Genomic DNA, 16,419 nt, shown 5'->3' on the forward strand with positions numbered 1-16,419 from the left:
TACAGTTACTTGTATTAGTTTTCCTGTTACTGTGATAAAATACCCTGGCAAAAACAATTTAAGAGGAAAGGAGTTTATTCAGGTTCACAGTTCAAGGCTACTGTCCGTTGTGATGGGGGAGGCAGCTGATCACATGGCACCTGCAGTCAGGGAGCAGAGAGAGATGAAGGCTGGCGCTCAATGGCTTTCTCCATTTTATGCCGTCCAAGGCTCCGGCCTAGGGAATGGTGCTGCCCACATTTATGGCGGGTCTTCCCATCTTGATTAACTTAATCAGATAGTATCTTACAGACATTCCCAGAGATTTGTCTCCAAGGCAACTCTAGGTCCTGTCAAGTTGAAAATTGATATAAACCATCACACACAACCCTGCAATGTATAGAAACACTTCCCATGTACATGACAAAAAGCCTCCTGTTCATAATGGACTTCTCTGCTGATGGCTTCTTCTGCTACTTACACTATGGTAAGGGCTTCCCACTGTCACTATTAGTGTTGAAGCACACAGAAATAGATTAAAGTATGGGTGAGACTGGGCCCTGGGTGTTCTTCATGACACAGAGGCAGAGAAATCGTCACCAGGAACAGACTGCTCAATAGATGGTGTCACAGAGGACAATGAGTCAAAAAGAGAAGAAATTACTTATGAATGTTACTCACCTGTAGTGGGACACTCCAGTGGTTGATGTGACTGTAGAATAGTGATTCCTAGAAGCTGGAAAGGTGAAGAGAGGAGCAGAGAGGGTTTGGATAACAGGTCCCAAAAGGGTTAAACAGAAGGAGTAGGTTGCGGTGTGCTGCAACACAGCACAGAGATTCTTCTTTAAAATAACCTGTGATGCTCTTTATGAATGAGCACAACAGAGACGCTCAGATGCCCCAGCGACTGGGCAAGGACAGTAAAATGATAAATGTATCCTCAATTGGTCAGCATCTACTGTATATATGTATGTATTAATAGTGGCAATTATCCATTAGTAACAATAATTCTAATATGCCTAAGAATATGGAAATCTGACCCCACAGTTTTTCACAAAATGATATATTTATTTTTATTTTATGTGCATTGGTGTTTTGCCTACATGTGTGTCTGTGTGAAGGTGTTGGATCCCCTGGAGTTGGTATTACAGACAGTTATGAGTTGCAATGTGGATGCTGGGAATTAAAACCAGGTCCTCTGGAAAGCAGTCAGTGTTTTTAGCTGTTGAGCCATCAAGATTTGATAATTATGTATTGCTTATTTGAGTCACATTTTCACACTGTATCTACAAATAAGTACAATTGCAACTATAAGTAAGTAAAATATATATATATATATATATATATATATATATATATATGCTGGTATAAAGTGGGTTAGGATTTATCACCTTGTCCAGGTGATGGTACCAGTGGTAGTTTGAAATAAATACCCCCCCCCTAGGGAGTGGCACTATTAGGAGGTATGTCCTTGTTGGAGGAAGTATGTTACTGTGGTGGGCAGACTCTGAGGTCTCCTATTCTCAAGTTATGCCCAGCGTGGGACATAGATCCCTTCTGCTCCTATGGATTAAGGTGCAGAACTCCTAGATCCTTCTCTAGTATCATGTCTGTCTGCATGTCACCCACCATGATGACACAGATTAAACCTCTGAACTGTAACCTAGCCCTAATAAAGTGTTTTCCTTGATAAAAGTTGTCATGGAGAGAGACATGATAAGTTATGGAAGGACAGTGCTGTGGTTTGAAGACCACCACATGCTCTTGTGTTAAACACCTGCTCCCCAGCATGGCATAACAGTTGTGAATGTGGCTGAGCCTTTAGGTGTTAGGTCCCGAGGACCAGGACTTGTTACTCCTGCTCCTTGTTGTCACCTAGCTCTTTCTGCCACCTCGCTCCCAGCCTTCGCCTACAGCGAGTTCTTTCTCTCACCAGGCCCCTTCCATATGACAGAGCGCATGTCTCCAAAATGTGAGGCAGATTAAATCTTTCTTCTCTTAATTAGTTTCTGTCAGGTGTTTAGGACACTGTGACATAAAAGGAATTAATACAAATACTATATAGATCCAGATATAATTATAAGGAGATATGGGTATGATATATTGCTTCCTGTTCTCTGAAGAACACCAAGGCAGAGCTAAAATGTCCATGCTTGCTTTCTGCACATGGAATCCCATGCATGACTCTTTATTCACCTTCTAGAAGGGCAGCTATGCATACAGAAAGCAACACTGGAATTTTAGCAAAGAGTGATATTAGATGTCCAAAAGTGATACCAGTTCTCAATAGGATGCTGTGGACAAATAAGCTGTCTACAGCTCCACATGCTGACCCCTCTCAAGTGAAGGAAAGTACCAGCACCCCCACTGGACATGAAACAGTAAAATAGTGTTTTGGAGTGATCTTACCACAAGGAAAGACAATTTAATCATCACTTGTGCTGCCTACAACCTGAAATTTGAACTCATTCAGGTTGACTGATGAAGGATATGGAATAATGTAGATGTAACCAACCGTCTTATTAAATAAGAAACACAGAACCAATGTAAAAGAGAAAGCCAAGAGATCAGAGCTCAGAGCTAAAATCTCACCCTTCCTCCTGCCGTGGTCCTAGCTTCCCGAAAGAGAGCTACTTCCTGTGTGTACGTCTTTTCATAGTATTTTTGTTCTGCCTTCTCATTGGTTGTAAACCCAAACACGTGACTGCCTCATCACCGTCTGTATGTACAGCCCTCTAGGTCTTAAAGGCATATGTCTCCAATGCTGGCTGTACCCCTGAACACACAGAGATCTATGGGATTAAAGGAGTGCACCACCACCGCCACACTCTGTCTATGGCTCTAATAGCTCTGACCCCCGGGAACTTTATTTATTAACATACATTCAAAATCACATTTCAGTACAATTAGAATACCACCACAGAATAAAATATCTTTGTTTTCAAGAATTGAGAGGATCTGTGGATGTGTTCACCCATGCAGGCGTTACCTGGAGGGATCATGGGCAGTGGTCACAGTCCCATCTACCATGTATCTCTTGAGTCCATCTGGAGGGAGAATGAACAATGGTCACAATCTTATCTACCATGTGTCTCTCGTGTCCAGGAGATACCACTTCATGTGGAGATGTGTGCTGGGAACCAGCCTCCTGTACTTAATAAACCCCAAAAGATATCCACCAAGGCAGGAAACTAAGTTCTTCATCGTACGAGAGTGTGGCAATGCCTGGAGAATCTCCGTGAGACAAAAGATCCAAGTTTAATTGGACAAAGATATTGTAAGTCATATGTTTACTACCATGTATTCTCATACATGGTGTTTTAATGGGAGACAGCCTTTCTCATGTGTTTTTACACTGTTGATGACTCTTCTTCCACTTGCTGCAGTGACAGTCTGTCTCTGAAAGAGGAAAGGGACAGTGAATCCTCTGGTCTTTCACTGAAAATGATTGCTACTTCAAAGTAGGCTGTAAGTCAGTGCCCAAAGCCAGCCGGAAGGTACATGCCTCATAGCTCCATAGCTGCTTCCCAGTACTCTGGGGTATCAGACACACATGACCCCAGCTTCTGTGATAAAAACTCCTCCTTATTGAGAAGAGTCTTGGCATCACTTGACACAGTATCAATGAAGAGACTTTTCAAATAGTAAGTCTTTCTAAAGTAAAGGCCTGTGGCCAGTGGCCCCCCAGTAATGGAGGAAATATATTCAATATATTTCAATAATTTTTCCTCGAAGGACATGTCTGTGGTCCTTGTTAGCAATTGGAGAGACTTAAGTTGTGCCCTGATTTCATTCACAGACACGTTAAAATCCTTGGCAATATTCTCCAGTGAGGCATCATCCAGCCCAAAGTAAGACCTGTAGAGATCCAAGGTCTCCTCTACTTTCTGTGTTTTATCTCTGATCAAGCCCCCAAATGAAATGGTGGCCCATGCTCCAGCCTTCAAGGCCTCCAGCCAGATCTTCTGTTTCAGGAAATCCCTCTTCCGGTCAATGGCAGCCTCTGTAACACTGTGCAGAGACATCATGAAGATGTGTCGCTTGTGGGCTGGGAGCTCGCTCAGTAAGGTGGTCTCCAGCTCCGGGAAGTCAAAGTCAGACTTATCAAAGTTAGAGACCAAGAAGACTGGAGGCTCACTGGAGAGAGCCTCTTGGAGATGCTTTGAACAGTTTTCTCTGATTTTCTTTAAGACACTGTCCCTATTGAAAGTCTTAGGTTTACTCCTGACTTCATTATGTATGTCATGATCTATCTTGGTGCGGACAAAGTAGAACTTGGTATTCATCTTGGCGCTGGCTTTGGCCAGATGTGCATCAGTGTCTTTGAAGCGTGTAGCTGAGATGATAATCAAGAAGTCATACTCACCAAACTTCATTTCAGTTAGGTAGTTTTGTGGTGGGAAGATAGTGGACCCAATGCCAGGCAGGTCCCAGATTGTCATTGTGGGAAGCTTTGGGTGTGGGTATGGAGTTCTCTTCATGGTTGTCTCTACCACCCCTGTGGGGGCTGCACCTTCTTCTTCATCCCTCACTCCCCTCAGGGCATTGATGAAGCTGGATTTGCCCACCCCTGTTTCTCCTGTCACCGCAATGTTCAGCGGGGCTGTGTCGATGTTTCTCAGAGCATCGCTGATCGCAGAAGCTGCTCCTGGAAGGTTCTTATTCTCCAGGTGGGATTCAATCAAGGTGATGGTTTCCTCAGAGAGGATTTTGTTTTCCTTCTTGAAATTCTTAAAAAAATTTTCAAAGCTGAATGCCAAAAGCTGAGCCATTGGAGCAGAGGTTCTGGAAGGTTTGCCTGTAGCTCTTTGCAGTAGAAGAGGCTGAATAAAGGAGAAGAGAAAGACATTGTGATTATTAGTACAGCAGAGCATAGCCTAGGATTTGTGCTACAGTAAAGCAGGGATTCATCTTCTGTTTCTGTAGAGGCAGAAGCGCCTTCCCCTCTGTTCCTGGCTGCTGGCTAGATTTCTGGCCTGCGTGTCCAGTGCCCTCTTACTCAGGCTCTACTTCTCCCATGGCCTCCCTTTTTCTTTGCTGTCCCATTCGAGGTCTGATTATTCCACACAGTCTCCTACCCTGGTGTTTATTTCTTATTTAAAATTCTTTTAAATTCTGTTTACTCTTTTCAAAATTAAAAAAAAAAACCCTAAGGGCATAGATCAGTATATCAAAAACCTCAGACAACATCTCTCATGGAAAGGCTCTCTACCTCATGTGAATGCTTTCAAGCATTGCTTCTTAGCCCTCATGACCTCTGGTCTCTTAGCACAGCCTTTCTAGTTTCTCTTGTGAAGTCTGTGAATAAAGGGAGAAGGACCATGAGGTGGGGAGTGGACAATATTCATTCCATGTCCCACAGAGGGTTGGACATATTATTATCTGTGCGTAATGGACTTTGTTTTACTTAAAGAAGACAAATTATGTCATTTGTAGGAAAGTGGATGAAACTGGAGATAATCCTATTAAGTTAGTTAGGCCAGTCTCAGAAAGACAAATATGATTTCTAATTCATGGGGTTTAGATTTTATGTAGATACATAAATTATATACATATATATGAGATGAAATTGGAAGTGAAACTGTTTCCTAGGGACAAAGGGACTAATGGGTGTATTCTTAACATGCAGCATGTGCTTGTTTGAAAACTTAAAAAATAGATAAATAAAAAAATCATTTGAAAGTAGATATGCATCTATGTTATCCCTCATTTTTCAACAGGGGAGGTAGGAGATGGTCTCAGTGGTAAGCAGACTCAGTGGTAAGCAAATCCCCATGTGTCCCTGTTTTCTAGTGTTCAGTCTGTAAACCACAACCAAATAACCAACAAAAATAAAAAATCCCAACTGGATACAGAAAGAGAGAGAGGAAGAAAAAAAATGAAAGAAAAAAAGAAGAAAGGAAGGAAGGAAAAAGGAAGGAAGGAAGGAGAAAGAGACAAGGAGAGAGGAATGAAGGAAGGAGAGAGGAAGGAAGGAAAGAAGGAAGGAAGGAAGGAAGGAAGAAAGAAAGAAAGAAAGAAAGAAAGAAAGAAAGAAAGAGACATTAAGGAAGACACTGAAAAAATGTGTACCTATTTTTTTAAAGTTAAGAACTCTGGAGAAATGTATTCCCATCAAACCCCTTCTCTGAGAGAGAGTCAATTCTTTTTTATCCCCCAGAGTTAGAAAGAGCTCTATTAAAAAGAAACCAGGCCGCCGGGCGGTGGTGGCGCACGCCTTTAATCCCAGCACTCGGGAGGCAGAGGCAGGCGGATCTCTGTGAGTTCGAGGCCAGCCTGGGCTACCAAGTGAGTTCCAGGAAAGGCGCAAAGCTACACAAGAGAAACTCTGTCTCGAAAAACCAAAAAAAAAAAAAAAAAAAAAAAAAAAAAAAAAAAAAAAAAAAAAACCAGGCTGAAAGAAAGGAAGAGGGCAGGAGCAGAGCAGGAACAGAGAGGAAACACAGGAAGAGAGAGAGTCTTAAGGCAGGAGAGACAGTGTAAAGATCAGACACAGAAGAATGACCAAGAACACAGAAGTATGAATGAGAATGTATAATGGCACACTTGTGTGGAAATGCCATAATATAACCCACCATGTTGTAGATGAACTTAGAATATAATAGTAACAAACACTCAACGAGATCCAAGAGAATACTGATGAATGAAATTAGAACAGAAACATAAGATTTGCTTTAGAAAGTCAGAAGTGTGACATTGTGAAAGACCTTGAAAGTCCATTTTTAATAGACACAATTACACACACATACAGCAGATAGGAAGCCAAGGAGAAGAGGAGAGAAGGAAGGAAGAAACAAAAGGAAGAAAAAATAGAAGGAAGGAAAGGAAAGTAAAGGAAGGGAGCAACAAAATTTTAATAATTTACCAAGGAAATGGAAAGCATGGAACAATGCTCATAAAACACTGATGAAAGAAATCTCAAAGAAAGCTACAAAAGATGCTAAGATTCCCATGTTTATAGCTTATAAACATTAATGTTGTCTACGTGTCTGTACTTCACATAGTGATCTACAGACCTAACACAATCTCATCTATAGCATCAGTGTCATTTAAAATAGAAATAGACTGTGGAATTATAAAATTCACATGGAAACACAAAAGATTGCAAATAGCCCAAACAATATGGATCAAAAAGAACAGGGCTAGGAGGCATCATAATACGTGATTTCAAGGCATAGTACAGAGCCACAGTGAACAGTATGGCAGTGGTATAAAAACAGGCCCATAGTCCAACCAACAGACCAGAAGAGAAGACCCAGAAATGTCTCCAAACATGTACAGCAGACTGCCTGCATCTACGGTCATCAACATCTCAGTAAGTCTTCAAAAGCTAACACTGCACAAAGGGTACATTGTTGACAAATGGAACCGGGCAAACTGGACTCCAGGCAAAACTAAAACTTGACCCAAAAACCAACTCAAAACAGGTCAAAGAGCTTAATATAAGATGAAAATTTGAAGCTCCTAAAGGGAAATGAGTATGAAAAACTTCATCAGATTTTTCCACATAGTCCCCAAAGCATAGGAAACAAAAGCAGACTGAAAGGAGGATTTCATCTAATGGAAATACTTCTTAAAAACAAAGGAAATAAACACTTCAGTAATGAGACAATTTATAATGAAAAGCCTTAAGAGTGCATCATGTAGCAGTCTCAATCAGAGAGACCATAAGATCTCAACAGGTGCAGAAAATGGATTTGACAAAATTCATCAGAGTCATTTCAACACAGTGAGATAGCAAGGCACTTCCTGGAATAACTGTGAAAACCCTATTTTTCCCCATTGACTCCTCCCAATATGAGAGGTGTTAGAATTGAATTGAACTTACCTTCTCCATAAAAAGTTCTTCTTTGCTAAGGAGACTTTTAACATCATTTGCCACAGTGTCAATGAAGTAATTTTGCAAGTGGAAAGCCTTTGAAAAGTAAGGATGGCTAATGTACTCTAATAGTTTATCTGTTAATGATTTACCCTGCTCTTCTGAGAACAGATGTGGAGACTTAATATTCGCCTTGAGTTCCTCCAGTGGCACCTGCAAATCCTCAGCAATGTTCTCCAGGGATACCTCATCCAGGCCAAAGGAAGATCTGCAGAGGTTCAAAGTCTCTTCCAACTTCTCTATGTCATTTTTGGTCAAGCCCATAAATGGTACGGTGGCCCATGCTCTTGGCATTAGTGATTCCTTCCAGACCTTCTGTTTCAGTGCATCCCTCTTCTGGTCTATGGTGGAATGAGCAACAGTTGGCAAAGTGAGCATGAAGAGGTGGCGTTTGTGGGCTGGGAGCTCCCTCAGAAGGGTGGTCTCCAGCTTTGGGAAGTCAAAGTCAGACACATCAAAGTTAGAAACTAAGAAGACTGGAGGCTCCTGCTGGGTAACTTCCTTAAGTATACTTGAAATGGAATTTCGAATCTCCTTTAAGATGTTCTCTCTATTAAATCTCTGAGGACTACACTGTTTTTGAACCATTAGGTCATGATCTGTGTGGGTTCGTACAAAATAGAAATTCCTATTCACTTGCACAATGGCTTTGGCTAGTTCTGCATCATTATGTTTAAAGCGTCCAGAAGAGACAATAATGAAGAAGTCATACTCTTCAAACTTGATTTTCTTTAGATAATCATGTGGTTGGAAGGCAGTGGACCCAATGCCAGGCAGGTCCCATAGTGTCACGCTGGGAAACTTGGAGTATGGGTATGATGTCCTCTCAGTGGTTGTACATGTCACTCCAGTGGAAGCAGCCGCACCCTCTTCATCAGGCCCCACTCCCCTTAGGGCATTGATGAGACTGGATTTTCCAGCCCCAGTCTCCCCCATCACTGCAATGTTCAGTGGGGCTTTCTCGATGTCACTCAGAGCATTGCTGATTGCAGAAACTGTTCCCCGAAGGTTTCCATCCTCTAGGTATGATCCAATCAAGGTGATTAATTCCTGAGACAGGACTTTGGTTTCCATCTTGAAATTTTGAAGACTGGAGTCAAGGCTGGAGGTCAAAACAGGATCCTCCTTCTGAGGGGGTGTAGAAGAGGATGTCTGACCCATAGCTGGGAGCAGTTGATGGTGCTAAAAGGAAGAAAGAACCAGGAAGTCCAAAGAATTAGTTCAGACAGGCTAGCTAATGGGAAAGCAGAGCCTCTGTAATGGCCCCACATTACACATGGGCTCTTCCTTCTTTAATTAAATGCTCAGGACTCAACTGTATTTACTTCTGGCCTGGATATAAATTTTGGCTCAACTCAGACTTGACCATTTTCCTCTTTAGAGCACTTTGAGTTCTTCAAGATCAAATTCAAACCGATAACACCTGCACTAAGGAGGTCCTGCTAAGGATCTCATGTTTGAGGTCAGCCTGGGCTATGATACCAAGACCTTTGTCTGCAAAAGAAGTTACCCAAGTACAAAGCTTTGCCAGTCTCTTCAAATAAGGACATATTATGACATGTAAATTGAGTTTCAGGTTTTCAGTTTTACTTTCACAATTGACATGAATGGTAAATATTCAAATTCAACTGGAGAGTACAGCTCACGTTAAGAAGAAGTGGTCTTAAGGATGAAGGAACCCTTGTTATATCTCCCTTGGATTTCCTATGACTTTGATATTTAAGAGACTCCTTTCACTCTTTGGTACTCAAAAACCTTTGCTTTGCCAATCAAAATCATGTGGTTTTGATGGTCATAGGCTCTGGTGGGGGAAGCTGCCCGCATTGTTTTGTGAAATGGGCATGATATGCCCACTAATTTTCTATCTAAATATTTGTGTTTGCATCCATGAATTAGTACTGTTGTTCACGCTGGCCGTGGAAGCTGCTCTTTATAGTGAGTAGGAGCATTATAGAGTAAGTCACAATAGTCAAGGAGTTGAGAATAAGTGATGCTGAATGCTCAGCCATTAATGGGAAGTCTATATCACCCCTCCAAGGCTCAGTGTGATGCAGAAGAGATGAAAAAAGGATGTAAGAACTGGAGGAAGGCTGGATGTTTTGACAATGTAAAAATGAAATCCCGAAAGGGTAAACACTCAAATAATCCAGTCAATTAGTGCACTAATGAAGTATAGAGACAGTCATCAAGACACTAAATAAATACTTGAAAATGTTTTCAATAGCCTGAGCTATCAGAGAAGAGCAAATTAAAGCTGCTTTGATATTCCATCTGAACAAAGTCAGAATAGCTACCATCATGAAACACATTCACAACAACAACAAATGCTGATGAGAATGTAGAGAAGAGGAACCATTCTGTGTTAGAAGTTGGTGCAACTCCTACTAAATAAGTATGAATTTTCTTAAGAAAGTTGAGCACTGGCCCAGGAATCCCATTCGATTCAATCTGAAGAACTCTTAGTCAACAGACCACAGAGATGCAAGCACATCCATGAAATCAAGTCAGTGCAGATATCTGTATACAGAAAAATGGACAAAGGAAACACGATGTAGACACAATAAGATTGTGTGTAGCTGGGAAGAAAAATGAAACCATGACATTTTCAGAAAAGTGAGTATAACTGGAAGTCATTGTTCCAAGAAGAGAATCCAGACCTCAGCAAGACAAATATCCCACATTTTCTTACACAGGCTGAACCTAACCTTAAAAGTATGTGTGTCTGTACCTGTGTTTTTTAGATCCCCAGTCTTTAAAAGGGATCATGAAAGGCTGAAGAGGTATTAAGGCAGGTGGGCAGTCAAGCAGCAAGGTTATATGTAAGAGGGAAGCAGAATCAAGGACTAGCTAGAGGATGAAAATGAACCAACTGGAGGAAAGGGGGAGATGGAGGCATATGGGGGGAGGGGCACAGAAGAGGACAGAGTACATTGACAAGTATGAAGTATGTACAGAGTACAGAGTACATGTATGAAGAAAGTATGATGAAGCTTGGTGATTAAAATACATTAAAAAACTCAGCCAACTAAGAATTTCAGTATTAGCTGGGTGGTGACGACACATGCCTTTAATCCAGCACTTGGGAGGCAGCAGCATGTGGATTGTGAGTTTGAGGTGAGCCTGGTCTACAGAATGAGTTCCAGGACAGCCAGCGCTGTTATACAGAGAACACCTTCACTCAAATCTTTTGGTATTTTTTTTCTCTAATGGTACAGCTGCTGGAGGACTAGTTAGTGAAATAACTAAGTGCTGTAGTTTTGTCTTTTCATATACACATGTGATGGCTCATCTTGGTTGTCAATTTGACTGCATCTGAAATAAACTGAAACCCAAGCAGCTGAGAACACCTGTGTTTTTTCGTGATTAGATAATTTGAGATGGGAAGATACACCTTCAATCTGGTCTACATCTTCTGGTGGCAGCTGGCATAAAAGGACATGGAAGAAGGAAGCTTTTGTTCTTTTACCTGCTTGCCATCATTCACTCTGGCAAGTTCTTCTATTTTACTGCTGAGGCATGCCTTTGCTGGTATTAGAACTCACTTCTTATGGATTCCAATGTATACTGAAGATAAGTTGTGACATTCAGCCCCAAGGCCAGAATATCTCCTGAATTTTTTTTTTTTTTTTTGTGTGTGTGTGTGTTTTGTGACAGGGTTTCTCTGTGTTGTTGTGGTGCCTGTCCTGGATCTTGCTATGTAGACCAGGCTGGCCTTGAACTCACAGAGATCTGTCTGGCTCTGCCTCCCAAGTGCTGGGGTTAAAGGTGTGTGCCACAACTGCCTGGTAACTACTGGACTCTTGGCTTTTCCTTCGGGAGACATCTACTGTTGGACTAGCCAGATCACAGTTGTTTAGCCACTCCACTAACTCCCCCTTTAACAGATAAAGATTCATGTAGCAGTTCTGCCCCTCTAGAGAACCCTGACCCAAACTCCCCAGAAATGAGAAATTCTACCTATAGCATCTTATGTGAGGGAAAGGTAGGATGGATTGTGTCTTAGTCAGGGTTTACTATTGTGAGGAGGCACCATGACCATGGCAACACTTATAAAGAACACATTTAATCGAGAGGGGTGGTTGTTACAGTTTCAGAGGTTCAGCCCATTATCATCATGACAGGGAGCATGGCAGCACACAGGCAGACGTGGTGCTGGAGCTGAGAGTGCTACAGCTTGCAGGCAACAGGAAGTCAACTGACTGTCACACTTAGTGAAGCTTGAGAAAAAGATCTCAAAGCCTGCCCCCACAGTGACACACTTCCTCAAGAAAGACCATACTTCCTCCAACAAGGCCACACTTCCTAAGAGTGTCACACCCTTTGGGAACCATTTTCTTTCAACCCACCACAGATGGCCAACATCTGTGGATCTTAATAGTCATATTATAGAAACAGGTCTCAGTACATCATCTGCAGATAAAATCTCTCATCTCCTCCTCTTGATTCTAGTTAAACAGAGCATTTTCTGTGTCCTGGGCATCCCAAATTTGAACATATGGTCTTATAGAAAGCAGATCCAGCACACATGACATCTGGATGGTACATGATGATACTTTTATAAGAAAATAGGAAGATATCAGGTGTTCAGGCACACTTGGATTCTAAGTTCCTGTTCATGCCCACAGGAGAATCAGGTAGACTTTAGGAGATAAGGATATGCAGAGGATCCTGGAAGGAGGACTTACAGCCCAGTCTATCGACAATTCTCCTAGGAACCCTTGGATTTGATAAAATCAAACATCTATTCATGATAGAGTCCTGAAGAAATCTGGAATGGAATGAACACACCTCAACATAATAAAGGTTGCATGTGGCGAACCTATAGCCAATACTATACCAAATGGGAAAACCTCAAAGCCAATGTACTGAGCATGGCAACAAGACAAGGATTTCCTCTTTCTCCACCTTACCAATTCAGTCTAGAAGTCTTAGCTAGGACAATAATATCCAAGAAACAAACAAAACACATATAAAGGAAAAGGAGACGTCGAAGAGAATACATTTCTATAATAAGAGACTGAAAGAGTTCACCAGAAACTCTAGAAATCACTTTCAGCAAAGTGACAGAGTTAAAAATGGACGTAAATCTTGGTAGCCTTCATGTATATTAATGGCAAATATGCCGAGGAAGAAACCAGGGAATGAGTCTCATTAATACTAGTCAGCCCTTTCTCCTCAACTACATACCTGGGAATAAGACTAACCAAGGAAGGAAAAGCACTCTATAATGAAAACTTTAAAGCCTCCCCCCCAAAGGAAGACAATAAAAGATTAAAAAGACAATTCTTATGCTAAAGACTGCAAGAATTCATGTTGTGAAAATGACTGTCTTAACAAAATCAATCTACAGATTCAATGCAATTCCTATCAAAATCCTAATGCCATCATTCACAGAAACAGAAAAAAAATCTTAAAGTTCAGTTTGGAAGTACAAAAGATCTCAGACAGACAAAGCAATCCTGAGGTGGGGAAAATGCTGAAGACATCACTGTACTTGGTTTCAAGTTATGTTACAGAACCATGGTAACAAAAGTACCTTGTGAGTACTTTTTTTTTTTTTTAATATCATCTTCATTTCTAAATGGTTGCTCTTCTTCAGGAATGACCTATCACTAAATTTAAAACATTCAGATAGAGGCTCTGATTCTCTGAATGTGCCACTTGGCTTGTCTCACAAATGTTGCCATCTTAACCAGGGTTTGGATGTGATCACTGAAAAGCACAGAATTAAAGCCATGGTCCTGTCTCATTAGTCATGGAAGATTTTCAAAAGGAAGTGATATCTAAGCCAGGTGAAAAATGGTGTGTGGAGTAGGCTGGGCAAATGGAAAAGGGGTGGAGTAAAGAGGAGCTTGAGAGTGGAGATAAAGATGAAGAACTGCGGTGCATCTTGAGAACTACTAGTAGACCTGTGGCTGATCTGAGAGTTCAAGTTCAGAAGTGAGGGAGCAAGAGTGGATGGCAATCAAGGGATCACTGAGTGATTCAATGGTGAGAGATAGTGCCCCTTAAGGACAACTGGAAAATGCAGCATACAAAGTGGAAGTGGCCAGATTCTGTGAACAGCATCTTTGCAGCTTCCAATTGACACCAACCATAGGAAACCCATTTGATTCAGGACCCAAGTACATGCACACTCCAAGCACAACAGTATAAGAAAGAATTTACTACTCAGTTGTGCACTTTGGTCTACTATATTATGTTCACTGACTTCTAAAATGGTATCTTCCATTTGGTCAACTTTAACAAATGTGGTTGTGCCTTACTCAATAAACAAAGGAGTTAATAGAAAATGAAGGATATTCATGAATAGATTTCCTATGCTAGGCTCTATATGGTTCTTGTTTCATGTAACTAATCTGAATTTCCATCAAAAAACTCAGACATAAAAACCAGCCTAGCTTTGACATAAACCAGAAAGATCAATGACTTTTGAAAATGGGTAAAGTTCCTGTCATTACATATGTGTATACATGTTGTGATAATAATTAATGAGTAGATCATTAATTAAGGAATGGAAGAGAGAGGGAACCTGGAGAGAGGTGGATGTAGTGTTCATGCATGAAGTTCTCAAAAAACATATTAAATGACAAAAAAAAAAAAAGAATTTTGACATCTGAAGAAAAAGAAAAAAATCCTGGATTTGGCCACCATATGGAAAGTTTGAGAGAAAAATTTATGTGCTGATTTATTACAGAAAAATAGTATAAACCTCTGCATGAGCCTCAGGTTAGTACTGAGCATGGCATACTCTCTGAAAGGTTAGAAAGCCCCAACCTCAGTAAAGTCATCACTGAAAGAGTTTATGCCTTGCCATAGAGAGAGTTTCCTGGGTGCAGATAAAATAGTTGATCTGAGCCAGAGAAAAATGCCACTTAGTAGCTTCCTCTTCAAAACCCAACCCAAACACCTTCTATTCCACAGGTGGTCCAGGTAAAGCTCATGGCTTCTCCCAGATTCACTGTATACCAGGTGATACCAGTGTGTGTTCTGATCATAGAAGTTTATCTCCATGGGGTAAATAAAACAGTTACAGTAGAGATGGGTGTGGTGGTACACACCTTTAATCTCAGCCCTAGGAGTCAGAGGTCGATGGATTTCCTTGAGTAGGAGGCCAGGCTGATTTTCATGTTCTAGATCAGCTAGAGGCACACAGAGTTGTCCAGTCTCAAACAAAACAAAAACAATAAAAACAACAAACAGTTACAACTAAAACCCACCCCAAACAGGTCACAGCATTGACTCTGAGGAATCTGCCTACACAGCCTTCCCTTCTTCTCCAAGCTTAAGGTCTCATCAGAAGAGCAACAGACCCAGGAATGTACAGGTGATAGAAAAGATTGTTGCTGTCTCAACTGGGGGTTGGGGTCCCTCTGTGGTGCAGAAGACAGAGAAGGGCCCTACTGTGAACAACCCCTGAGTGAAATAAAGCAGAATTCAAGCTCCTCTGCCCTGGTGCCAGGAGTTCACCTTCCATGTCATAAGTAAGTAGGATTTTTAGTCAAGCTGCACTTAGAAATCCTTCACATACCTGCTCCTGAGTGATGATGTGAGTGGCCCCCCTGAGAGGTCAGCTCTTCTCTGGGAGCAAGGTCACTGGGGTGGCTCTCTGTGGAATCCTCTAAGCTGGGATGTTCTGGAACCAGATGGGATGAAGAGTGCCAGTTCTGGTGTTTTAGGAGATCAGAACAGCTGGTAAGCAAGGGCTGATCTGCCTGGGTTTCCTTCCAGATGGTGCTGTGCAGTCTTTGCTCTCTGCTCTTCACGTCCTGGATTGGATGTGGTGCCTTCGATCCTGCCTCCCTGGTGTGGGTAGGGTTTGGTTTCTATTCTTTGAACCTGCAGGCTGTTTTACACAAATCAGCTGAATAGGTTTCACATTCTCCTTCAGAGAGGGAGGCGGAGCTCTGCTGAAGTGGCCTGAGTTGAACTCCAGGCTTCCTGGGTGCTTGGGTACCTTGGTAACCAACTCCAGTGTCAGTGCTCCCTGGCACTGACCACTCTGCTTCCTATCTCAAGCCCCTCTGCTCAGATGATGGCATCTATTGCAGGGCAGTATTGACTTTCAGACCCAGGGAGCCCAGGGTGCCATGGTTGCCGACATTGCTGTAACCCCACACCCTTGCTGCTGTCCTGTTGATTTTCTTTCTCTCACCCAGTGGACAATGTAAGTGGACACGTGTTTGTAGGGATGTTGATCCACTCAGAAACCCTTCACCTTATCATGAGACAGCATTCTCACCCGCTCAGACTTCACCATTAGGCAAGGCTGCCTCCAAAGTGAGCTCCAGGGAGAAACTGACTAGCTCCCTAGCCACTCATGGATATTTCCACTGTGATGGTGAACATTATGTTGAGAGAATAAACTTAATGTGCTTGAAAAAACAACATTGTTGTTAGCTTGAATAAGCCATGAGGAAGTTGCTCCTACTTTGAATGCACCCTTTCTGCTGATCCGAGATGGACCATTTCCTAGTGCTGATGGGCTATTCTTAAAAAATTGCTGGTTGTTGTAAAACATTTCACTGCCCCAGCTATTCCTATAAGGTAATGGGTCACAT

At 41.8% G+C, this 16,419-nt stretch overlaps 1 protein-coding gene across 2 annotated transcripts; it reads right to left on the bottom strand.

Moving 5' to 3' along the window:
• Nucleotides 1–2,845: 2,845 nt before the first annotated feature.
• Nucleotides 2,846–15,712, bottom strand: LOC114706397. 2 transcript variants are annotated; one of them, XM_037200948.1, is made up of 3 exons: nucleotides 15,390–15,712; nucleotides 7,808–9,040; nucleotides 2,846–4,802 (listed from the first exon to the last, which is right to left on the bottom strand). In XM_037200948.1, the coding sequence occupies exons 2-3, from the start codon at nucleotides 9,017–9,019 to the stop codon at nucleotides 3,486–3,488; spliced, it is 2,529 nt and encodes an 842-aa protein (XP_037056843.1). In that variant the 5' UTR covers nucleotides 9,020–9,040; nucleotides 15,390–15,712; the 3' UTR covers nucleotides 2,846–3,485. The 2 variants fall into 2 exon arrangements, with proteins under 2 accessions (XP_037056843.1, XP_028744619.1); XM_028888786.2 differs by lacking the exon at nucleotides 15,390–15,712 and adding an exon at nucleotides 14,920–15,047.
• Nucleotides 15,713–16,419: the final 707 nt, after the last annotated feature.

The sequence above is a fragment of the Peromyscus leucopus genome, chromosome 8b, assembly GCF_004664715.2.
Source record: "Peromyscus leucopus breed LL Stock chromosome 8b, UCI_PerLeu_2.1, whole genome shotgun sequence".
Taxonomy (NCBI): domain Eukaryota; kingdom Metazoa; phylum Chordata; class Mammalia; order Rodentia; family Cricetidae; genus Peromyscus; species Peromyscus leucopus.